This window comes from Suncus etruscus, chromosome 1 (genome assembly GCF_024139225.1).
Source record: "Suncus etruscus isolate mSunEtr1 chromosome 1, mSunEtr1.pri.cur, whole genome shotgun sequence".
Taxonomy (NCBI): Eukaryota; Metazoa; Chordata; class Mammalia; order Eulipotyphla; family Soricidae; genus Suncus; species Suncus etruscus.
Window position 1 is genome coordinate 182513296 of NC_064848.1, and position 25006 is coordinate 182538301.

General features: G+C 52.5%; 1 protein-coding gene across 5 annotated transcripts in view; it reads right to left on the bottom strand.

Moving 5' to 3' along the window:
- The window catches only part of CACNA1G (calcium voltage-gated channel subunit alpha1 G), a 66648-nt gene that overhangs the window by 36080 nt on the left and 5562 nt on the right, over nucleotides 1–25006 (bottom strand). For all 5 annotated transcript variants that reach the window (XM_049772843.1, XM_049772832.1, XM_049772837.1 and 2 more), the window contains exons 2-9: nucleotides 22887–23007; nucleotides 22622–22755; nucleotides 22227–22324; nucleotides 20100–20259; nucleotides 18820–19120; nucleotides 18577–18669; nucleotides 15428–16211; nucleotides 12585–12961 (exon numbers count right to left, since the gene is read on the bottom strand). In XM_049772843.1, coding sequence (XP_049628800.1) covers nucleotides 12585–12961; nucleotides 15428–16211; nucleotides 18577–18669; nucleotides 18820–19120; nucleotides 20100–20259; nucleotides 22227–22324; nucleotides 22622–22755; nucleotides 22887–23007 — 2068 coding nt within the window. The remainder of the gene's footprint in view (nucleotides 1–12584; nucleotides 12962–15427; nucleotides 16212–18576; nucleotides 18670–18819; nucleotides 19121–20099; nucleotides 20260–22226; nucleotides 22325–22621; nucleotides 22756–22886; nucleotides 23008–25006) is intronic.

Below are 25006 nucleotides of genomic sequence, written 5' to 3' on the forward strand. Positions count from 1 at the left end.
CCATTCTCAGTCCCAGGGCTCAGATCCTGGGGCAAATGGCTGAGACCACCTCTGATCTAGGACACTAGCACATCTTGACCTTGGCCGGCAGTGGAGTCGACTGGTACAGATCCTAGATAGTTGCAGCAAAGTTTCATGTGCACATTTCCACTGAGGATCTGGCAGCTCTTTAGGAAACAATGGCCTGCTGTACTGCATCCTTCCAGATACAGGCAGGAGCCTGTATATAGCAACACACTTATGTATTCATAGGCACCTATACCTATAGGTACACACACCTATACATGTATATCCACATATATACTTGTACACACATACCTGCATATACACACATGCCCATGTATTCACATGGCACACAGGAAGGAGTGAATAAACAAACAAGCACATATGAATACCATGAGTGACAGACGAGGAACCACAAGCAGGGCTGACATAAATGAGGGGCACCTGATGCTGCGAGTGGAGACATAGATATCTGGGTTCTTTCTCATCTTAGGCGATGACCTCTCCTTGGTTATACCTGAGTCTCTTGGCCTTTCTTAGCAACACACAAGTGCCAGAGGTCACCTGTTCCTTTCTACTTCTTTTCTTTTCTTTCTTTCTTTCTTTCTTTCTTTCTTTCTTTCTTTCTTTCTTTCTTTCTTTCTTTCTTTCTTTCTTTCTTTCTTTCTTTCTTTCTTTCTTTCTTTCTTTCTTTCTTTCTTTCTTTCTTTCTTTCTTTCTTTCTTTCTTTCTTTCTTTCTTTCTTTCTTTCTTTCTTTCTTTCTTTCTTTCTTTTTTTTGGTTTTTGGCTTTTGAATCACACCTAGCAGCACTCAGGGGTTACTCCTGGCTGTATGCTCAGAAATCGTTCCTGGCAGGCTCAGGGAACCATATGGGATGCCAGGATTCAAACCACTGTCCTTCTGCATACAAGGTAAATGCTTTACCTCCATGCTATCTCTCTGGCCCCTACTATTTTCTTTTTCTTAGTGATGGTGGTACACTGGGACATGCCTGGCAGTACTCAGAGGTAACTGGGGGACCAGGTGGTGCTGGGGATCAAACCAGACTTAGCCACACATGAGGCAAGTGCTTTGCTCCTCTTCTATGTCTCCAACCTTATAAGTCTTCTTTTCTTCATCTTCTTATCAGGGTCCTGGGATTGAGATTTGTATTTTTGTTTGTTTGTAGGGGGCCACACCTGGCAGTGCTCAGGAGTTAGTTACTCCTGGCTCTGCACTCAGGAATCACTTTTGCTAGGCTCAGGAACCATATGGAAAACTGGGGATCAAACTCAGGTGGGCTCCATGCAAAGCATGCATCTCCCTCACTATATTCTCTAGCCCTGGGATTTATTTTCATTTTTTGCCCTTGAGGTCACATCCAGCTCTGCGCCTGGGGGGTTGCTCCTGGCAATGAACAGAGGACCAAACCAGGGTCTCCTACATGTAAAGTGTGTGCTCCAGTCCTTGTTTCTAGCTCCAAAGGCACTTCCCAGAGAGCTGGTCAAAGCCAGTGACAAATCTATTCCACCTGCTATTTCAGCTCACCAGGCACCTCTTGTCCTTCCCCCTGCTTTCAAAATGAAGGGCCTTCTGCCCGTTTTGCAATGCTCCAGGTACTGGAGGAGCTGCAGAAAGGCATGCCCCCTGCCTCCCAGGAGCTCCTCGTTTGGCTGGAAACAAGTTGTACACACACAAAACAGCTGAATAACCACAAGAGGCCTTCAAAGCTTCGGTGCCAAAATAAATGATCCAGACAGTAAATCCCAGGGTTTCGGGAGAGGCAAGGAAGTAGCCTGCGAAACCTCCATCAGGAGGCAGCACCAGTTGGTCTCTCAGGCCGGGACCTCTGAGGTACCCACAAACTAGCTGAGCATAGGCTTGAGCCCTTGGAGGGGGCTGTGGGAGTTATAAACTAGGCTGAAGGCCACAGTCTTGGTGGACCATGACTGGCCTATCTGATGGGTTCGCTCAACCCCCCCAAAAGTCCATGGTCCTCAGAGTCAATCATAAAGTGGGAGTTACATAAGTAGTCCAAGGAAGACCTTTGTTCATCGCACACCTCCTCCATTTACCCAGCTGCCTACTCTGGCCGGCTGCCTGAGGAATGAGTCCAAGAATGAAGCTGGGCCCTGGGCACTGCTATGTCTCCTAGTGGTCCTTGCCAGCTGGCAAAAAGGACCTTCTCAGTGGCAGGTGGGACTTTGGGGATGATGGCTCCTCAGGAGTGGACATCTCCCATCTAGACTCTCCATAATGGGGGCTGAAAGACCCAGCCAGGCAAGAATCAGTGATCCCAAAAGTGCGGGCTATTTTGATCCCAAAAGTTACAGGAACCTGTGTGGCACAGAGCTTCATGCTTTAGTAGGTCTTGACCCCCAAACTATGGCTGAGCCAGTGGGGTCCTGAGACACAAGACCAAGGAGTGGGGAAGGAGTCACTCTCAGAAAAGACAATGTCCAGGTCCTTTCTGATAGAGTGGACCCTCCTTGGACTCCCTGTACCCAGCAAGCAACTCTGGGGCTACCCCATGCCATTCTCATGTCAGCCCTCATGGCGCTTGTCCAATGGGGCCAAGCATGAGATGGATGGGGAATTGCTGGTTCAGTAACAGACAGGGAAGGCCGAGGAGTGGACTCTGTGCAACCTAGGTCAAATTCCAGCAACAGTCAGGAAATCCAGCTCAGGTAACAGGGGGACCTGGGAGGCCTGACTCACAAACACAAAGACCTGTTTCTGCAGTCATGGGTCATCGAAGGTGGGTTTGACAGAAACATGGAGGTGTGACCCGAATTTGAATCTATTGGAAAGCACCGCCCAATAGGTGGCCTACGAACAAGCCTAGAAGCAACTGCCAAAATGACAACGAATAAAGCTGCTCTTTTCCAAGCCAATAGCTCAAATCAGAATAGGTTTGTGGATCATGCATTATTTTTCCAGTGAATTCTCAAAGTACAATCAATACCAAGATAGGGCTAGGTGGGTTCTTGGTGTTAATCAACATAAGCATATGTATGCATTCCATTCTCCTGAATCCAAACACTGTAGGGAGAGGGCATGGCTGCCCTTTACCTGCACCAGCAGTACTCAAGGTAAGGGAAGCCCAGTCCAGCCCAAGTAGATGGCTTAGGACTGGGAAAGCAGGTGGAAAAGAGGTCTGGACAGTGAACTTCCTTCTTTCCACCCTGAGCACTCTATGAGGTATGCCTTCCAGGGTCACCCTTGATGCATGAAAAAAAAGATCTCCTTCCCCAGACAGCCAGGTCTATCCAAGTTACTAAATTGGAGGCTGGGAAAGTTCGGCAAAACAAGACGAGAATGCAGACACAATCTTAGCAACATGGTGGCCCCAGGGACTAGAACCTAGAGCTCAGCCTCTGCAGCAACTACAAGAGAACAGGGAGTGGGCAGCTCCTTCAGCGGCCTAAAGAGCTCGTTCCTTCCCATTGCACAACCAAGTCTTCTGCAAGCCAGAAACTGTGGCTGCCTGTGCCGGGCATCTGGATGGGAAAGGGTGGAGTGGGGGGGGGCATAACCTTGGCTCCACAGAGATGGTGGTATTGAGCACCTGCCTTGCAAATGGGAAGCTCTGGGTGGGATTAAAACAAACAAGTAAATGGGGAAAAAAAAGTGCCAGGCTAGGTCCTCTGCACTTTCCTCTGCATGCCCTGGCCACCACATATGTGGACAGAAAGATAGACAGGTACACCAGCTGTGGGTATCTTTAAGACCTGAGGGTCAGGGGCCGGAGAGATAGCATGGAGGTAAGGCGTTTGCCTTTCATGCAGGAGGTCATCGGTTCGAATCCCGGCATCCCATATGGTCCCCTGTGCCTGCCAGGGGCAGTTTCTGAGCCTGGAGCCAGGAATAACCCCTGAGCACTGCCGGGTGTGACCCAAAAACCAAAAAAAAAAAAAAAAAAAAAAAAAAGACCTGAGGGTCAGCCCCACTTCCAACCCTCCTCTTCATCAAAAAGTCCTCAGCTCAAAGGAAAATAATGGGGGATCAGAGGTCTGGATTTTGGTTATAGTGGTGATATAGGAAAGTGGTATAGCTATATATCCAAAGCACAGACTCAACAACATTGAAAACATGAGATCTAAGCTGCAACCACGCACTTTGTAATATACCTGCCAAGGTAGCAGGCAGGGGGAGGGTATGGATTGGGGGGGATGACGAAATATGGGGGCACTGGTGACAGGAGTTGACAGGTGGTGGGATTGGTGTTGAAATATATGCCTAAAACTCAACTATCAATAACTTTATAAACCATGAATCTTTAACTAAATAAAAAAATTTTTTTTAAATCCTCCTCAGCTCTCATGCACCTCCTTTTCAGTCACAGGCTCCCTGCAGAGGCCCCAAGCTCTTCTCCATGCTGCTGCTAACAAACATCCCCCTTTATTTCCCTGCATCCATGCTCCCTCAGCTTGTACCCCGATGCCTCCTGGCCCCAGGCAAGTAGTTCCATGCTTCCCTGCCTCCTTCACCCACAGCTAGGGATGCTGGGAAGACCAATGTAGTTCCTTTATCACCACTTCACTGCCCAGATCCCCACTGGCCTCCTGTGTGAAGCAGAGTGATAGCACCTCTTGGCTGCCCTGCAGGTGAGGACGCAGACTCAGGTGACCCCAAGGCAGGAAAGAGGTACAGCCTCACACAGAGCAGTGTTGTCTGCAAGGCTGCAGCTAAGCTCCACACAGCAGGGGTGTGGCAAACACCAGGGGCACCCCAGGTGCTCACACCCACCCATTGAGGTCAGTAGGCTGAGAAAAAGAGAGAAGAGGATGCAGGTGGGGGCAGTGCAGAAAGGGAGAGTCCCGGAACAGACAGGGTGTATTGGCCACCCAGGGGTCTGCTTGGGTCAGAAGGCTGTGAGTCCTTGGGGGACATGGCTGCAAGGTCAGTGGGGCCCAGGCAGCCTGTGTTGGGACTTGCAGCTGCCCTGGGCGGGAGGAGGAGATGTGCAAAGCAGAGTATTAAGAAGATTAATCTGGCTGCAGTAGCAGCGGCATGTGGATGGCTTGAAGAGACGAGAAGGAGAGCCTGAGACCAATTAGGGGGACTGCAGCGGTCCCGGCAGGAGGCCGAAAGCAGCTTCACTGAATGTGGCCACAGTTTGCAAGGAAGGCGCAAGGGGCCATGACCTGGGCCAGAGCTGAGCAGCCAAACCAGTCACCCCAGCCCTGCCCTAGCATCACTGCACTCATCTCTGCGGTCCCACCTGTCCCCCTGCCCCTGAGATCTCTGACTGGCTCTCCTCACCCCTGCTTCTGACTATCCTGCAGGCTACTCCATATTTCTAGGACAAGTGGATCTAAACAGGAGAGGGCCATGGCGCTGGGATGCAGGTTACTGGGCCCATGAAATCTGAGTCTCAGGGAGGTGGGGAAAGTCAGGGAGCATCCAGGACACTTCCAGGCCTCATACACATCCAGACTCTACCTTTTGCCCTTAGTCCCTTGGAAACTTCCATCTTGGAACTGGGTCTCCCTGAGTTTGTTACCTTGCAGTCCACATAGTTGAGGCAGTCTCTTATTATAGTGCTCCTATTCAGAGTCAATTCCAATCAGCGCCTCTAACCACACACACAATATTCCCCCAGTTCCTAAAAGTCACCCCACATCAACACATGCTCATCCTGTTCAGAGAGGATAAGCCAGTGACATTACAATCTGGAACCCCAGTTCTAATTCAGCCCCTTACCAGCCATCTCTTAGCCCCACCCTGCAAAGGATCATTTTCATTTTATTTGTACATTTTTTGGGGTAATGCTGGGGATTAAACCTAGATTCTCACATTTGCTGGCAAGTACTCCAGGGCTGAGTCATATTCTTGTCCTGCCTCGGTGGACCACTAAGGAGCTCCTGCTGCCCAGCCCCAGCCCAGGAAGGCCCCCACTTCGGTCCTGTTCTGGCTGTTGCATTGCCGAGTACATGGCAAATCACTGGTGCTGAATGGGCAGGGTCCTGTGGAGGCTGCTGGCTCTGCACCTCCACTGCCTTGGGGCCCTTCCACTTCCACAGCCTCCCTCCTTGCCCCAGCCTAACATACAACTTGGACTCCTGATGAAAGGGACAACAGCCCTCCCTAGACCTTAGCCTGCTTATCCTCTGGACAGGAGCCAGAACTTCCCCTGTACCTCCAGCTTAGTCCCACCCTGGCTCCCCGGAGCCCTATTCACCCTTAACCCCTCTTCCTTTTCTTCTCCAATGGTGGAAAGCAGTTATTTCAGCTCTCTCCAAGGATGCTCTTCCCAGGGGTCTCATAGAGGGTGTCTACATCTGGGAGCCTGTGGTCATGTCAGGCCCTGCTGCAGTGACACTGCCCACTCCACCCCATACCCCACTGTCTGTCCCTCCTCTAAAGCACTGTCTGCTCCTCCCCCAGAGCCCCTGTCTACTCCACACACAAACGTCTGTCTCCCTACACCACCCTGTCTGCCCCTCCCCATAGCCCCAGCATGCCCCTCCCCAACAGCCCCATCTTCCCACTCCCCCAGCCTACTGAGTCTCTTCCCCATAGTCAGCTCCCCACATCATCCCAATTTCTTGTGCTCCCTCCATCCTGTGTCTCCTTGGGCACCTCTCCCACTTTGTGTGTCCCCACCCCCTTTTCTCCTTTCTCCTCATCCCCCCCCCCCCCCCCCCCCGCAATCCCCACTGCTGGCATTCTTCAGAGGTCATTGGGAGCCCATTCCCGCCACTGGGCACTTTCCTCTGCCATCACCCCCACTCCCACCTCTACAGCTGTCACTGGGTGTGGAGGACATTAACAAGCCCACTCCAGGCCACTGCTCCTCCCCTAACCAATGCCTGCCTCCACAGCCATCTCCTGTCTTCCAGGATGGCCGCACTGCTCACCCCCAGGACCAAGGTATATCTCCAGGGGTTCTCCCTCCCCTCTGCATCATCACCCCCTCACATACTCCAACATCTGCCTGACCATCTCCGAGGATGGCCCTCTCCTTACCCCTAAACAACACCTGCCTAATGCCTGACAGTCTTTGGGATGGCCCCCAGCCAGCTCAAACTCCACACGTCCCCAAGAAGCCCTGTCCCCTCCCTTCCAGACTTGCTCCTGCCGGCTCAGTGGCTCCATCCACAGCTCATGCCCCTTGGGGTTATCTGGGATTCCTGCTTGACCGCTTGGCACCCCTCATCATTAGCAGGTGCTGGGCACACAGACCCAGCCAAGGAGACTAGGCCCCCCTCCCCCATTCTCCAGCCACAACCCTCCCCCACATGGGGACTTTTTGACTGAGCTCCAGAACAGAACAATTTCAGGTTCCTGCTGCACACCAACCTACCCCCACTGGAACCCCAGCTTCTTTCTAGGAGTTGGACTCTGTCCCACTCACCCATATATCAGGATATGCTGCCAAGGTTCCCCTTGCTCAGGGCTCATCTTGTGTAACTCTCCAGCCTCATTTAGAAGTCTCCCCTTTTTGTAGACACACTTCCACACCCACCCAGTCTGAGTCCCCTTGAGCCTTCAGCATCCTTTTTTTAAAAATTAGTTTATTGATTGATTGATTTTTAGGCCACACTCGGCAATGCTCAGGGGATACTCCTGGCTCTGTGCTCAGAAATCGCTCCTGGCAAGCTCGGGAGACCATATGGGATGCCAGGTCTGTCCCGGGTCAGTTGCATGCAAGGCAAATGCCTTACCACTGTGCTCTCTCCAGTCCCAAGCCTTCAGCATCCTTACCAGCAATCAAAGGTCCTTCCCTGGAACCTGAGGTTTTTGGATGATGTTTAGTAAAAAGATAGGGGGAGGCCTTTATCCTAAAGATACTCATAGGAATAGGATTGTGAGCACCCCTTAGCCAATTAGCTACAAAACAGCACATACTTCTAGTCCCTCACTGGGAGATTCCTTGAAAATCTGCAGCTGTAAATAATCTTCAACCCCACCCTGAGGTTCCTTCCGGGCCCCCAAACTCAGCTCCAAGCCAGAGCACCTCCTCGGAGGACCAGGCAGCTAGCCTTGTCTTAGAAGGCCATAGTTGGGGTGTCCAAACAAGGGGAGAAGGCCCACAGCTGTTAGCCATATTCCTAGGAGGCTGTGAATCCCCTTACTGTTAGGACGCAGCACATCTGGACTCACCACCTCTCCTTCCCCCCACCAGTCCCGAGTCCAGCAGATCTCAGTGCAGTATAAATAGTAACCCTCTTTGGATGGAACGTACAGTGACAGGACGACCTGAGTCTGAGCTGGAGCAGATCGCTGTCACCTGCCCTGTCTTCTCCAGCTGCCACTCCTGACTCTCCTTTGCCCAGGCTGATCCCACCCTTCTCCAACAGGAGGCAAGCACCAAAACCCTAAAGGGACTGCTAGGGACCTCCAGGACCCCCTCCTTTAACTGCCAAGGCCTGTCCCTGCACCTCCATTCCTCCCACTGCAGACCCTGGCTTATCTTCTGTGCTTCTAGACACAGTGTCCGCCAATCCAGATCTGCTCGAGCTGCGTTGCTGGTGAGAACCCCAAGAGAAAACTGCTGCTTCTGATATCCATAGAACATAGCAAGGTCTGAGACCAACGGATCTGCTCCTGGGCCAGTTCTACCCAGTGACCTCCAGGAAGGGGGATGCCAATCACCAAAGCAACTCCTTCTGGACACTGCCCCCATTTCCGAAGAACACCCTAACTGAAGGTGGGCCTATTCAGACCTCTGATGCCTTCAAAAGAATCAAACTCCTGCCTGTGTCTCTCAGGACCTTGCCCTGAGCTATTCTGGTCTCTAACTCATGCCACATGCCCAGCCCAGCCCACTCAGTCTATCATCATAAATCTCTCATTTGGGGGGAGTCTGATGTCTCTGCGCCCTATACCACATTCTTTACTTCCTTCATGGAGCCTCCTTGCATCCTGTTCCCAATCTGGAAAGGGCAGATCATGGGCTCCTCCTCCAGGTACATTCTCCACCTAGGAAACCTCCATGACAACTTTCAGGCAGGCAGGAGTAGCAGCACAGGACCAGCAGAGTGCTGGAGCTGCCTGGATGGTCTCTGGAAAACCAGGGAAGCCCACCTGAAAGCCCACCTTTCCTTTCCACCACAGCTGTAGTGGAAATCAGCTATTGTGAAAACATTTACACAGTGGAAGTGATCAAATGCTGTACGCTGGGAGTTTTCTTTTATACTTTATAAAAAGTGCTAATTTTTAAAGATATCAGTATGTGCTGATAGGTCCAACTCAGGAAATGTGTCTAATGGATGAATGGACTGATGGATAGATAGATGGAGAGGAAGATGAGTGGATAGATGAATAATTGGGTTGATGGATGGGTGGGTGAATGGATGGATGGGTGATTGAGTTGGTGGTAGGAGGGATGGATGGATTGATGGATGGGCTGATGAATAAATAGATAAATGGATGGGTGAATTGATGAATGGGGGAATGGGTAGAAGTGTGCATGGATGGATGAGATGAATAAATGGAAGGATGGGTGAATGGGTAATTCCCCGAAAGTCTGTATTGCCCCCTAGTGGATGGGGCACATACTTGCCCTCCATCATACGTCCCACTTCAGTCCTATTCTCCCCATCACACTTTGCACCTCAGTCCTTTCCCCAACCCCATTAGTCTCTTTGGGCTAACTCATCCCAATGTTTCTCCACCATAGAGTACTAGGTCCAAGGAGGCTGAGTGCATGGCGCCCACTGAGGGTAGGGTGGTATGACATAAATGGCTCTTTATTCAGTCAAGAGGTTGCCTGTAGGAGAGACACTACAGTAGGGAGGACATTTGCCTTGCATTAAGTCAATTAGATTTGATCTCCAGATCCCCATATGCTCCCCTAAACACTGCCAAGAGTGATTCCTAAGTACAGAGCTTGGAGTAATCCCATAGCACCCAAACCACCTCCTCCCCACAAAAATCAAGTTTGCTGCAAGGGGCAAGAGGGGTCCCATGGGGCCAACAAGATCTAACTGAAGACCAGTATAAAACAGGAAGAAATCTGGCCTGGGAAGGACAGCAACAGTGGGCAGAGACAGAGGATGGGGTTCTTTCTGGGGGGAGTACATGCACCCCAGCATCAACCACAACAAATGGGCACAACTGTCTCATTCCAAACTCCGAAGAAAACTGGGAGTCTCTGCCCCTGCCTCAGTCGGCATAAGCTATTCCCGCCCTCTCACCTCTCAGGGTGCCAAGTCTCCCCCATCCCCAGCTCCAACCCCTGCTCTATCCTCATTTGCCCTGGGGCTTCTGTGTTTTGTTCTGTCACCCCTGTATCTCTGTGCCTCCATCTGTCTCCTCTCCCCACCCCATATCTGTATCCCTCTCTTGTCCCATCTTTATCTCTGCCACCCTCCCCTGGGGCCTGCACTTGTCCTCTATGCCTATGTCTCTCTATCCCTGCCTAGCTCCTTTGGGTGTTTCCATCTCTATCTCTGTCTCTTTCAGTGTCTCCATCTCCTGTCTCACTGACAACTCCACACTCCCCTCTCTGCCCTCCCCTTCCCCCAGTCTTCCTGGCGGACCCAGATGGGCTGTTCACGCTGCGATGCCTGCAAGCCAGCCTGAGGCATAGCTGCTTCCGGCTCCTCCCTATCCACCTGCTGGGGATGCCAGCTCTCTTAGTCCACAGCCAGTACTGGCCTCTACAGCATCCCCTCCACCCCACCACAGAGGCCTTTCTCAGGATTTGAGGCATGAAGACACTGCAGGTACCCCTGCTTGCTAGTTTTCCCTTCGTCCCCAGAAGGGAAGTTCTTCTTGCCATCTCACTGAGAGACCCTCTTGCTGCCACTAATAGGCCCTGGATCTCTGGACTTGATTCTTGCTATGGCACTGGGCGACACCAACAGCTTCTCTTTGGTGGGAGGTAGGGGCTCCCCCAGGGGGCCCGAAGTGGGTGTCCTTTCTTCTGTTCTTTCTACAGGGACCCTTCTCCCAGCCAGAACCGGGGTGAGGGAAAGATGGGCAAGGCTCAGGCTTGGCGAGTAGGGTAAAGGAGGGAAGGGGTTGCACTGCCTCTCCTGGTAGGGCAGCTCAGCAGGTGGTGCCCACATCCCATGTGCACTGTACAACACGCCCCCCAGAGAACCATAGGCCCTATCTGCTGATACAGCAGCCATTGTCTTCTCTCCTTCCCCTACTCTAGCAGAGAGGGACTTAGTGAGAGAAAGGGAGCCCAGTGAATGTGGAGGAGATAGGGCAGGGCTGAGGCTGGGACACACCTGTCCTGACAGTCAGGTGAGGGGCAGGTGGAACATCCACACTGATGAAGACAAAGGTGAAAGCTTAGGGGTTCCAAACCTTGAAAAGTGACTTGAAAAGTGACCTTGAAAAGTGACTATGTCATGTGTGGCCCAGCTGGGGCAGGATCCCCAGCCAAGATCAGGTCCCTTTCTCCAGCCTGCTTTATGGCCCTGCCCCTCTTCCCACAGGCTACTGGCAATTTCAGGAGGTTGGGGAGGTGCAAAATCTGGGATCTATGCTGGGAAAGGTCAGATTCTATGCTGGGAAAGGCTACCATGTCCCCTCTGGAGCCCGAGGGAGAAGCCCAGAAGGGCCTGCCTGCTTTCCCAAGAATCAGCCCCAGGGTACATTTAAAGCTAAACTGCAGAAGCTTTGGGAAGCTCAGTCTAGTTTTGAGACCCTGCCGTGACCCCTCTCCCTTGCCTATACTCAATGGGACAGTATGTATGTGTGTGTGATGTGAGTTTATGTGCACATGTGGTGTATAAGTGTGTGTATATGTGTGTGATTGTGTATGATGTGTGTGTGCTGGGGGGTATCTCTCCTGGCTCAGCTGGGAAAGTGAGCAGAATCTGGAGCCCAGATTTCGTGGCCCTCAGCTGTGGGGTCCAAGAAACAAGCCTGCCCATTCTCAGGCATGATAGCCCTTCAGAGGCACAGGTTGTTCCCCAATTCCTGTGTACACCCAGTGATGCTCAGGGGTTACTCCTTGCTCTGTGCTCAGAAATCACTCCTGATTGGGTTCAGGGGACCATATGGGATGCTAAGGATAGAATGTATGTCGGCCACATGCAAGGCAAAATACTCCAACCACTGTGCTATCGCTCTGGCCCCGCATCTTAGGCCCTCATTCCCCGCCCGCAAGTCTCCTCGACCTGCAGATACCTCTCATCCCTGTCCCGGGCTCTGAAGCCAGGATAGAACCGCTCGCCTCCCCTCCGCACAAGACAGCCACCAGCGACCATTCCGCCCTCCCTCCTGCTGCCACTCATTCACACACCTCCAGTACTCGTCAGGTGAGTGACAAGGTGGGGGTAAACACAGGGGGATGATCCTTTCCCCTATTTACAAAGACCCAACCGCATCCAGTGACCAAGCCTTCCAAAGAGGGCTGGACACATTAGATGCCCATCATGTATGCAGATCTTTCAAAGCCCGCCTCTTCCAAGAAGCCTTCCAGAGAGCGTTCATTTGCCTGCCCCCTCAATCTCCACACTGAGTCATAGTCATTGATTTGTATCCTCCATAGTCCCCAGACTTCGCTGTCCTCTCTGTCACGTGGGCAGCTGCCCAGAAAGAAAAGTGACAGGAGTTGAATAGGGAAGAAGATAGACGTGTCCACCCAGGGCAGATTGGCTGGCAGGAAGGCCACCTGGCCTGCATCCCTACCTGTTCGTGGTACTCGATGCCCATGCTGAGGGTGTTGACCAGGATGGCGATCATGATTCCTCGGCCAAAATACTTGCTGTCCACAATCTTGCGGAAGGTGTCACAGATAAGCCTCCAGAAAGCCAGCACAGAGTTGGGTTCCACATCCTGTCCTCCGACCCGGCGACGCCGGCTGTGGGGTTCCCGAACGTCTCCACACTGGGCATCCTGGGTGAACTCATACACTGCCTCGCTGTCGGAGTCGGGCCCCTCTGCACCAGTGAGCTCTAAGTCTCTGGCCCTGGCCCGGGCACAGTAGGGGCAGTTGTGAGGGCTGCAGGCTCCACTGTCTGTCCTGAGGCAAGGGCTGGAGATCTTGCAGGAGCTTTGGCAGGCGCCTGGGACAGGAGGAGGGCAACAGTAAGGGGCTGCAGGATAATATCTGAGGTCACCCTGTCCACAGAATGTATACAGATGAGTTGCAGTGTTGGGCTACTATGACAACAGGGGACCAGGAAGGGGGTGCATGGCCAGATCTGTCACAAATCACCCAAATGCCCAGCACATCCCTCTGTTGCCCTGTAGTTTGGCCAGCAGCCTTGATATCCTCTTAGACATCTCCTTTCAACAAGGACCCTAGACAATCTCTCCTGCCCCTCTCTGCAGAGCACTGTCCCTCCACCAACACTACTGTGAGGGGCATCTTCCTAAGGTCCCCAAGACACACCTGTACTCAAGGATAACACTTGCCCCATGTGCTTTTACACTGGATACACACGTAGCCCAATTTCCACAGTACAAACACTTGCACAACCAAGCACATGTGTGCACAGGCCCGTGTTCCCACATGCTGTACACAAACCAGGCACAGGCACCTGACACCACCAATGTGTGCATGCATCTGCTCACCTCCCACTTGTAAACACATACCTGCACACCTGCCACCCTATAAACACACACCTGCATACCATGTGTATACAGATAGGAACATCAGCTAGTGCACGCACATGGCCCATCCAAACACTTTGTCACCCACATGTGCAGGCCCCTCTTCCCAAGACACAAATGGTCAGTGAACTCAACGGAACTCAGTGTCTTCTATGGAACAGGAAGGTTTAGCATGCACAGTTTAAGTTCTCATAGATATCCAATGATACCTCCATCCTAGAGCACCAGCACTCTGGCAGGTCTCCATAAACAGGCACTGAACACAGGGTGGATGCCAGCCCCACCCCCTAATGCCCCATGCCTGTCATGCACCTTAGGGCAGGGCAGTGGAACAACACATCACAAGTTTGTGCTCCTTCTGTGAAGGGGCCACTTCTTTTTTTTGTTTTGTTTTGTTTTTTTGGGCCACACCCAGCGGTGCTCAGGGGTTACTCCTGGCTGTCTGCTCAGAAATAACTCCTGGCAGGCACGGGGGACCATATGGGACACCGGGATTCGAACCAACCACCTTTGGTCCTGGATTGGCTGTTTGCAAGGCAAACGCCGCTGTGCTATTTCTCCGGCCCCGAAGGGGCCACTTCTAAAACCTATCTCCTCTCCCTTGAGTCACATCCTTGCTGCTAACAGGCCTTGAGCTCCCAGGAGTCTGTCTGATCTGACTTGTGGACACTCACAGGCCTGAACATATTGTACCCCATGACACAAGGCACTTCGTCCATCAGCTGCACCTCTAAGAACTTGCTGTGCCAAGTTCCCATCTCCCTGGGGGAAGGGGTTGGAATTCTTTCCAAGAGACCTCTCTGTGGGGTGCACAAACTGGCCAGTCACACACAAACCTGCTGAATCACACCCTCACCGACAGCACAGACTTTCTCAGCCCCCTTTTCCTCATCAGCAAAATGTAGATGATAAACTCATCAGGTGTGTGTGTGTGTGTGTGTGTGTGTGTGTGTGTGTGTATGTGTGTGTGTGTGTGTGTGTATGTAGTATGCTTGTTCAGCACAGACAGGCCCACAGCAATATTGGTCACAAAGGCTGGTGTTACCATAGAGTGAGAGTCTGGCTCACAGATATAACAGGCCTCAGTTTCCCTAAGAGAAACTAAGAGAAAATAGGATCAAATGTGATGGATAGGGGATAGAGTGCTAGCACAATGGATAGGGAGTTTGCCTTGCATGTGGTCAACCCGTGTTTGATCCCAGATTCCCATATAGTCCCCTGAGCCAGCCAGGAGTAAGCCTTGATCCCATCCATATTTTATGGCTCCCCATAATTAGTATATATATACTTACATATCATATATATTAGTATATAATTATGGGAGCCATAAAATATGGCTGGTTCATTCCCTGCAACTCCATATGGTCCCCTGAGAATTACCAGAAGTAATTCCTGAGTTCAGAGCCAGGAACAATCCCTGAGCAACACTAGATATGACCCAAAGACCAAAAATTAAAGCAAAAGTTAAATACATGGCTGGAATGAGTACAGCAGGAAAGGTCTTAGGTGCAGCTGATGTGGCCTTGATCCCCGAGTGCAGTACCAGAAGTGAGCACCACAGATATGGCTCCAGAATGAAAGAAAAAGAAAGGAAGGAAGGAAGAAATAAGGAAGGAAGGAAGGAAGGAAGGAAGGAAGGAAGGAAGGAAGGAAGGAAGGAAGGAAGGAAGGAAGGAAGGAAGGAAGGAAGGAAGGAAAAGAATGGAAGGAAGAGAAAGAATGGAAGAATGGAAGGAAGGGATAGAGAGAAAAGGATGAAGAGAGAAAGAAGAGAAGAGAAAACGAAAAGAAAAGAGAAAAAAAGAAAAGAAGAGAGAAAAATGATGTGATGTGGTTAGTTGCCAGTCCCAAAGCTTTGGTCTTTGGGATAGTCCCTGACCTTGGAATGCTAACAGGTCCTCCCCCAGGGTTCTCACCTGTACTCTGGGTCTCCAGCAGCTTGTGCATGGAGCTGTAGGGCCCAGGCGGAATGCTGAGATTGGTGAGGGCCGAGGGGGCAGATGCGGGGGCCACCTCTACAAGAGCTTTGTCCTTCAGCATCTCCGGGGGAGGGCTGGCGTGCACAGTGGGGTACACTTTCCCACTCACCACAGTCCTTCCTGAAGCCTCAGAGGGTGACCTGGGAGGGGGTGCTTGGCAGCGAACTGGCTCCAGGTGGCAGTCAGCATGGTAGAAACTGTGCACAGACTCTGCTTCCCTGGGGGGTCCCCCAGAGAGGGCAGGTGTGGAGGGGGGCGGTAACATGAGTCGGTGGGACCCTTCGGCCTCCCTGTCCCGAATCTGAGGGCTGGCCCGGGGGGCCCGCAGGGTCCCGTTGCCGAGGTGGTAGTGGTGGTGATGGTGGTGATGGTGGTGCACCATGTGGTGGACAGAGGGGCGGCGGTGGGAACGAGTGCAGCTGCCACTGGTCTGGGGTTCCTGGTTCCCTGATGGTGGCGGGACAGTCAGCAGCCCGGCCCTCACACCCAGGGCCCGGCAGACCTGAACCAGTCTGCGGGCTGCCTTCCGCAGGATGTACACCAGGTACTTGAGCAGCTCTTCATAACAGCTGCCTGGCTCCGAAAAGCTGGCCAGCGTGCTGGCATTGGACAGGAAGCGCACACGCTGCTCCCGCATCAGCTGGCTTTCCCGCTGCTTGGTCTCCGAGAACTGCGTGGCGATCACCACCAGGCACAGGTTGATCATGAAGAAGGAGCCCACCTGTTGGGGTGGGGGCAGGAAGAAGAAACGTCCTGAAGAAAAGGGAACCGCAGTACTACCGCCACCTTGGACCCAGTGCCAGGTTGGACTCCACCCCTGATCAAGCCATTAATTAGCTCATTGAATTCAGGACTGTCTCGGGTGATGACATGTGAGTCCTCTCCACCGGATGGATAAAAAAGGGAGGCTTGGAGAGGTGAAGACATGTGCTCGAGATCATTTAGTTAATGCACAGCCAAGCTAAGGCTTGACAGAGCTCTCTGGAATGCTGGCATGGCTGGTTGATGGTGACATTATCCTGCACGGATCTCTCCCAAACTCCTACCCCTAAGCATGCCCAAGCACGGAGATTCTGAGTACCCCCCCAATTCCCATTATGACTCAGAGAAAACTGTGGAAATGATCGCAACCTTGAGGGAAATGGAGTTTTTAGTTCGCTTGAGCTTTTGAGAGCTTGGTCACAAAACACAATCCACGACACTCCTGCCTCTGGGTCCCAACTCTAGCTGGGTGGCCAAGACCTTGAACCACGGAGCTCAGAAGCCCATGACCTTGGTCTTCCTTTCCTCTATACAGTTTCTTTTCCACCCAGGAGATGAACTAAACTCTGAACCCTGCAGAGGGCCCCGCCCCCTGAACCTGTCCACTCTCACCCTGTCCCCTTTCCATGCCTCAGTTTTTCTAGGACTCTGGAATGACTGATGCTTGGATAACCATCCAGAATGGAGGAAATGAATATTTATGGTGACAAAGCAGATTTTTTTTTCTAGATTGTGTCCTAGTAATTATGATAATTAGCTTCACTAGTGTGATTCCAGAGAGCTGTTCAGAAAGGTTTTTCAGGGGGTGTGTGGGAGGGTGGAAACGAGGCCCCTTACCTCCCAGTCTGCTTCCTCTCCCCTCCCCCAAGCCCAGGGAAGTGGCTTTTCTGGGTGCAAGCATGGCCCCTATGGTGGTGGGGGAGGAACGTGGGAAGAGGCCCCAAGCCTGACCCCACTTTCACTCCATAGAAGGCTGCAGGGGTGGCCCCCAGATCTCACTCACCAGAATCTGTCTAAATCTGCCCCTCCCCCCCAGCAGAGATTTGTTTGTTTCTTTCTTTCTTTTCTTTGTTTTTGGCCATACCTGGCAATGCTCAGGGGTTACTCCTAACTCTGCACCCAGGAATCACTTTAGGGGGGGCTTGAGGGACCATATGGGATGCTGGGGATAATACCTGGATCAGCTGGGTACAAAGCAAGTGCCTTATGCACTGTACTATTGCTCCAGACCTGATCTTTCTCTTTTATAATCTCTTCTCAATATCTACCCCTTTGGCTGTCACTGATTCTTTGTGACATGAAAAATGGCTTGACATGGAGCCAGCAGCGGGGGATTGTAGTCTCAGCTCCAGCCAATCCCTACATCCCATATTCATTCCTTCTGAGATTCAGCACTCTCCTCGGAAGTTGGGGCCACCATCTCTGGACCCCCCCCCCCCCCCCGCTCCACGTCCAAGATGTTACGGATCATACTCAGTGGCTCCCACCCAAAAACTCCGAAGACACACCAAAAAACTGTGTCCTCACTGACATGTTGAGTCAAACACAGGACCAGGGAAGGATGTCAGACCCTGGCACACATGGCACAGAGAATAGGCACACTGTTGGTGCAGAGCAGCAGAAATCGACTACAGTGAAATCATCCCTGCAGACAGTATCATTGGACTGTCACACAGTCCCACTTTAGCCTCTGCCTCCCACCTTCCATGTCTGAGACCTTCTGAGAAGTAATGAGTTGGCAACGGCACAGGTTTCATGGTATCACACACTGAGTATAAGGCCTGGGAACTTTGGTGTCTTTTCATTTTATGATTTTGAGAGTTTCCCTCCCTGTGCAGATCCCAGGAAATGCAGATAGTCCTGCCCCTGTCCTGGTAAAAAAATAGGACTGCTCCTTTTTTTCTTTTGGTTTTTGGGCCATCCCTGGCAGTGCTTAGGGATTACTCCGGCTCTGCATTCAGCAATCATTCCTGGAGGTGCTCAGAAGACTATATGGGATGCTGGAGACCGAATCTGGGTTGGCCACATGCAAGGCAAATGCCCTACCTACTTTCCTATTGCTCCAGCCCTCCAGAAATGCTCTTTGCCATTTTCCACTCCCCTTGGCAGAGGCAGCCTGGATGGAGAACCTCTCCTCTTTCTGGTGGGGAATCAGAAACCCTGTGTGGGCCTGGAAGGAGGTCACATGAAGTCAGGCCTTGACCTTGGATTTCTACCTAATAATACTCTGCTTTATCCTGTGGAATCCTTAACCCTGAGGATGTGCTCCCACCACCTCATTTCCCCAGGACCCCCGTCCCCACGGGGGCTGAGGAGCCACTCACGATGATGAGGAGGATGAAGTAGATGAAGTTGTAGAAAGAGTGAGCATCCATCACGAAGTACATGATGTCGACCCAGCCCTCCAACGTGATGACCTGGGGGGGTGTAGAGGGGGGGCCGAGCTGACTCTTGGGTACCTGAAAAACCTCTTTCCTGCCTGCCCTGAGAACCTAGAGCTGTCACTCGGGACCTAGCCCTGGTGTTCCAAAGGCTCCCCCACCCCCCGGGGGGCCCCATGGCCCCACCTGGAAGATGGCGATCCAGGCATAGCCGATGTTGTCAAAGTTGATGGCGCCTTTGAAGGGGTTGCGCTCCCCTGCAGAGCAGTTGGTATAGTACTGGTTCCAATTGACACAGGTGGTGTTGCTAGAGCTGTTGTAGGCCTCGTAGTCCAGGACGCAGGGCGGGCCACCGCCGCCCTCCCCGCGCAGCGTGGGCACGCTCCGGCACGACCGCATGCCATTCTCCCGTGGCTGTGAGCAGATAAACGGGCTCTCGTCCTCGTTTTCAGTCTGGTAGTAGGGCTCCAGGTCCACACTCAGGGGGCTGCAGAGGGGACAGGGATGAGGTTGAGAGGGAGCCTGGGAGGAAGAGCTATGGGGAAGGTGACAGAAAGGGCCTGGGGCTTCTAGATGGATGGGGGCACCCCAGGAGCACTGAGGATTGAGTACGAAAATCCTGTGTACAACTGGTTTCCAAACGTGATTGCATGTTCAGACCCAGAAAGTGTTTCATTCTCCTCACCCCTTTAGGACTGGAGGAGCAGTTTAGTAATGGAGCATATACCTCACTTGGTTCCTCCAACACATCTCACATAGCCAAGCTGAACCCCAGGCCAATTGGTAGCTGTGGCGATCAATCATTGTTCCCTTTCCTCCTGCTTTCAATTGTTTGCCTTTTTGACTGAGATTCAAACCCTTTCTAGTTGTAGTGCTCCCATACCAGCTTGCTGAGGGGTGCCCTCCTAATAGTGGCAGTGGCTCGCATAACAAATTTGTTTTTTGAGGAGTGGTTAAAGCCACACCTGGAAAAGCTCAAGGGATATTACTGGCTCTATGTAAGGAGTGATCCAAATGCCTAGTGGTACTTGGGAGATCTTGAGGGAGGGGGCCAGGATTTGAACCAAGGCTGAACATATGCAAGGCAAGTGCCTAACTTATTGCACTCTCTCTTCAGCCCCAACGCACCTTTTCAGTTGTGATGCTGGTACACTCCTGGCTATGTTGTGGCCAGATATTGCAAAACCAGGTTTAACAGCAAAAACAGCTGCCGGATGGGCTTTAGCCCCTATAGTAGCTATACCAGGCCCAGAACTCATAGTCCTAGGTTTGTCAGGCAGCTGTTTTAGTGACTGGCCGTCTTGCACCCCAGGCTGCTGTCAAATGTCACCATTTGTCATTGGTGACTCCAATGTGTAGCACATTTGCAAACCAGTCAGGTCTGTGTTGGGGACTGGGTGTGTCAGAGCAGTGGGGAGGGGACCGAAGGGAGGGCTCTGGTCACCCCCTAGCCAGGTGCCACTCACAGGCTGAAATTCTCAGGCAGGAAGCAGCGGTTCCGCAGCAGCCCGGCCCACAGCTGGACGCCGACGATGCCGAAGATGAAGAAGACGAAGAAGCAGAGCAGCAGTACGTTGCCCAGCATGGGCAGCGTGTCCAGCAGCAGCGTGACGAGGATGCGCATGCCTGTGGGGCAGAAGCCACGCTGCGGGAGCCTGGCAGCCCTCCCAGAGGGATTCTGGGGACTCAGGCCACTGTTCCCAGCTCAAACTGGAGGGGGAACTGGCAGGCACCTCCAACTCTGCAGGCAGTTGAGCACTCCCCACTCCCCCGCCCTCCCCAGCCTGCCCACAGCAACCGGCGCCACCTCCAGGAGCACGAGAGTGTCACCCCCACTTCACAGATGAGGATGGAGGCGGGGTGAGGCGAACTGACACTTGGCCAGTATCACAGTGCGGCAAGAGGCAGGCAGTGGAAAGCAAGCTGAGAGCGCGTGCGCACACACACACACACACACACACACACACACACACACACACGCAAAAACACAGACACAGTCATACAGCCACACAGTTACACACACATTTCCAGCTACAAATAATCACACTTGCACATGCATGCAGTCACACACGAACTCACACACTCATACACATATGTGAACTCACAGTCACATCTGCACAGTCATACAATCACTTACACAGATATATACTAATTCAGTCATCACTCACACTCACATGTATTCAGTCTATGGTATCACACATTGCACTTACACTCTTACACACATATAGTCACATACATACCCTCGCACACTCCCCTCCTACACCTGCTCCAGCAGCACGACCGCTCTAAAAGATCACTACTTCCATCATGGGGAAACTGAGGTAGAGAACGCTGGGAGGTCTGCTGTGAGTGGGGGGGGCTGTGCTTTGCGATGGCCGTAGCCCTGTCCCGAACTGGTCTCTGTTTAGACTAGACCCCCAAATAATGAACCCCTGGGGGGACACACACATGCTATCCATTTTTCTCCAAACACCACCACTGAACCATCTGGATTCCTGACAAACCCTGTGACAGGGTCCTGAAGTGCTGCCTCCCTCTCTGCTCTGGGTCCAGAAGCATAGACTCTTCTAGAGTGTCTCAGCCCCAAAGTGCCCCTGGGAAGAACTGGGCTGCACTGGAACCCACCCTGCCCTCTCCCCCTGCTGCAGTCCCGCCCCCTCTGCTCCTCCAGGCTCCCGCTGTGATCAATTTCTCAGGGTTTGCATTAAGGGAATTACACCGGTGGTTAGACAGAGGCCTATAAATCTGTCAGCAGTCACCTGGGCAGAAGGAGAGGTAAAAGCAGCCCCTCTTCTAGAAGGTACCCCCACTACTGCAGGGCATGCCAAACGGCTCACCCACCCAGAGTCCACTGCATCATCTCCCCAAACATGTGCACACATGCCTAGGTATATATATATACACACACACACACACACACACACACATGTATGCATCTACAAGCACAAATACAAGGCTGTCACACTAGGTACTGAGCCCCCAGAAATGTGCTCCACACACGCAACCCACTCAAGGGATCAAAGCAGGAACTATCTGCAGCTTTGTAGGTTGGGGAGATGCGAAGGGGGCCTGAGGGAGGAGTGGGGGCAGGAGGCAGGGCTGAGAGCTGCCAAGGCCGCAGTGACTTGGGAAGCCTCTGCGGCTTAATTTCGATAATGGTCCCGGCAGTCAGCGGCTGCACCCGTGGGAAGGGTGAGGAGAAAGGGGAGGCAAGGGGGGCCTGGCCAGGGAGATGCACGCGCTGTGCGACTGCTGGAGAGAACCAACTTGCTAAGCGGCCGTTCTGGGCTGAGGAGACCTTGCTTGGTTGGCACCCCCCTCTCTGCCCAGTCCTGCCACCCCAATTCCAGGGGTGGGGTGCATCTAACAAAAGAGAAGGGTTGTCTGAAAAAGATGCCAAGCCACAAGCAAGCTGAAAGCAAGGGGGTGTCTTTCAGGAATCTCACGTTGGCTGCAAGGGTACGGGTGCTCCAGTCCCCCCAGTGGCCCCTTCCCTTAGATCCTCTCTAAGGGGATCTGCCTCTGACGCTGTGAATGGCAGGGAGGCAGCAGGGGACAGGAATTGTCCAGGGCTGAGGGGCGGGGTCACTCACTGGGCACCCGGTTAATGGCCCTGAGAGGCCGCAGCACGCGGACTGTCCTGACGGCCGAGAAGCTGACATTTTGCAGGTCCAGCGAATACTCCAGCATCCTGCAGGGAGGGACCCAAGGGCAGGACCTCTGAAGCTGCGGCCCCCAGGGGTGGTGCAGAGAGGTCAGTGGAGACCCCTGCCTGGGCAGGGCAGTGTGACCTCCACCACCTCCTACTCAGGCCTCTGAAGAACTGCTCAGTGTCCTTGAACCCCCATGAGAGTGGCACTGGGTAGGAGGGAACAGAAAGTCAGAGGATAGTTTGGACCATGAGGGAAGATGGGGGACATAGGCTGAAGAGGTGCCTCCAGGGGAAGAGGGTGATCCATCCATTCCTCTCCTACCACATCCCTCTTACCCTGCAATGACGATGAAGAAGTCCAGCCGGTTCCAAGTGTCTCCCAGGTAACATTTTTTCCCAAAGATGCCCAAGGCCACCATCTTCACCACCATCTCCACAGCAAAGAAGGCAAAGATGAAATCATCAAAAGCCTGGAGTGGGGACACAGAGGTTGCTGGAACCGAGTGGAGGGCACGCCAGCCCTTCACCTACTACAACCCTGACCTGTGGCCTCATGGTCTCTAGCAAAGGAGACAGCACTGAACCTCCCCAATATACTCACCTGTAGGATCCGACAGCGCTGGGAGTCACAGGCGATATCCTCACATGGCCGGAACATGCCCAGCGTCACACAGTTGAGCAGGATAACCAGCATGCTGATGCGCTCGAACCAGGTGCCCACAGTCAAGGAAACAGCACAGCTCTCTGGGCCTCCCGCCCCACCCCACCCTGCTCCCACTCCTGAGTCCTCTCACCACACTGGACTCATGTTCTTGTCTCCAAAGTAGGAAATATCACCACAAACACCCCAACTTTTGGCAGCAGAAATTGATGGTGTGCCTGGAAATGCCACCGAGAGTTGGCTGCTAACTCCGAATTCAAGTCTTCCTCCCAGGGATGATAAGAATCAAACAAAAACTGAATGCTAACCCTGCATTTATCAAGTACCTTTTTACCACAGTTGTCCTGGATGCTCAACGCAGTTCCATGACATTTTGGGGGGATGTTTTTCTCCCCCATATCAACAGAGAGTCAAAGGCATATGTGGAATGTTAAGGGAGAAGCCAGGGTCAGACAATGGTCACTGGGCCAGGATGTGGCCAGGGCAGAAGGCAAGCCTGGCATAGCCCCTCAGCATGGCCAGGTATAGCTGGAGTTTCCCAAGGACCATAACACCCAAATCCCCCTATCCAAATATTTACAGGAATACCCTCTCCACAAAATACCTAAGATTAACGTTACTAGGGACCAGAGAGGTAGAACAGTTGCAGTCAATTTGAGTTCAATCCCTGATACCTCTTATGGTTTCCCTGATCCTACCCTGAGCACAGGGCCAGAAAGCAAATCTTGATATGACAGTTGGAGTGACCTCCCCTAAAAAAGACTGAGGTTACTAAAGTTGAACTGTAGATGGAAGATGGAAGATGGAATCTAGCTTATGACTTATGACCACCTATCTCCAGAACAGACAGACACAGACAAGAGGTTCTATGCCACAGTAGCCCTCACAACACTCCTTGGCCACCTGAAGAGATCGATTTTTGCATGGAGACAACGAGGACATTGTCTCACGGCAGGCCTGTGCCAAACATCAGTCCCCAGACTCCACCTGTACACAGCCTCTATAGACCATAGTCTGAGCCTCTACACCTGACCAGTTCTGCACTCCACTGGGGGCCTTCTAAGCCTCAAGTATTTCTGCACAGTAGGTTTGGACAGGGGTTCACTTCCAACCCCATAGCAGGAGAAGGTCCAAAGCAGGCTCTGGACCTGAGAGGCTCTCAGAACACACTCAGATGCATGTTCAAGACCCTCCAGCTCTCAAGGAGACATGAGGGGAGGAGGAGTAGTGGGCACTGGGAAAGCAGATTGTGGGGGCTGGAAGACAGTGCATGGAGTTACGGCACATGCCTGGCATTCCCTGATCTAATCAAACCATGAACCAGGGTTTGATCCTGGGCACCATATGGTCACCCCAACACCTCCAGGTGCAGTCCTGGAGTTGCCCTCCAGATGACCAGAGGTGGTCCTGCAGGTTTTTACCCTTTCAGAGCAGCCTAGGTAACCCCTGCACCACATGCAGCACTGAATTCTTGGCCACTTGCACTGAACCATAGTCCTGATTGACCAAGACTTACCTGTGAAGCCTCCTAGGCACCACTTGGGAAAAAAAAAGCAGAAAGGAGACCTCAGGGACAGAGTGGAAGGGTACTGGGGCAATAGGGTACACCAAGCTAGAGTCAGTAGGGTTACATGGATATTCCCTTAGCATGTCTCCCCATCCCAATCCTCAGACCCTCTAACTGGATCCCTCTCCAACCCTTGCTCCCCAGACCTTTCCCTCATGCCCCTGTCCACCAATGATTCCTAGGCCCTCTGAGTTTTCTAACTACCACCTCCTCACCAGAAAAAGAGTTTTAAAAAAAGCCAAACTAGTTCTGGATTTGGGAAAAAGGAGACAGGAGGAAAAATACAAAAAGCTGTTTCCACTGTGTGGGGTTTCTTTATGGGGCAGACCTAGTGACTCTCTCCCCAGAGTGGGGTCAGCCAGGGGCCAACCTGAGAAAGGGGCATGGGGTCTCTTAGGGTCACCAACTGGATTAGGAAGGATATAATGTCTCTAGGTCAGCACCCCTACTCTGATCTCCAGGGGGAGGGAGGTCTGTTTAGTTCTCATCTCTA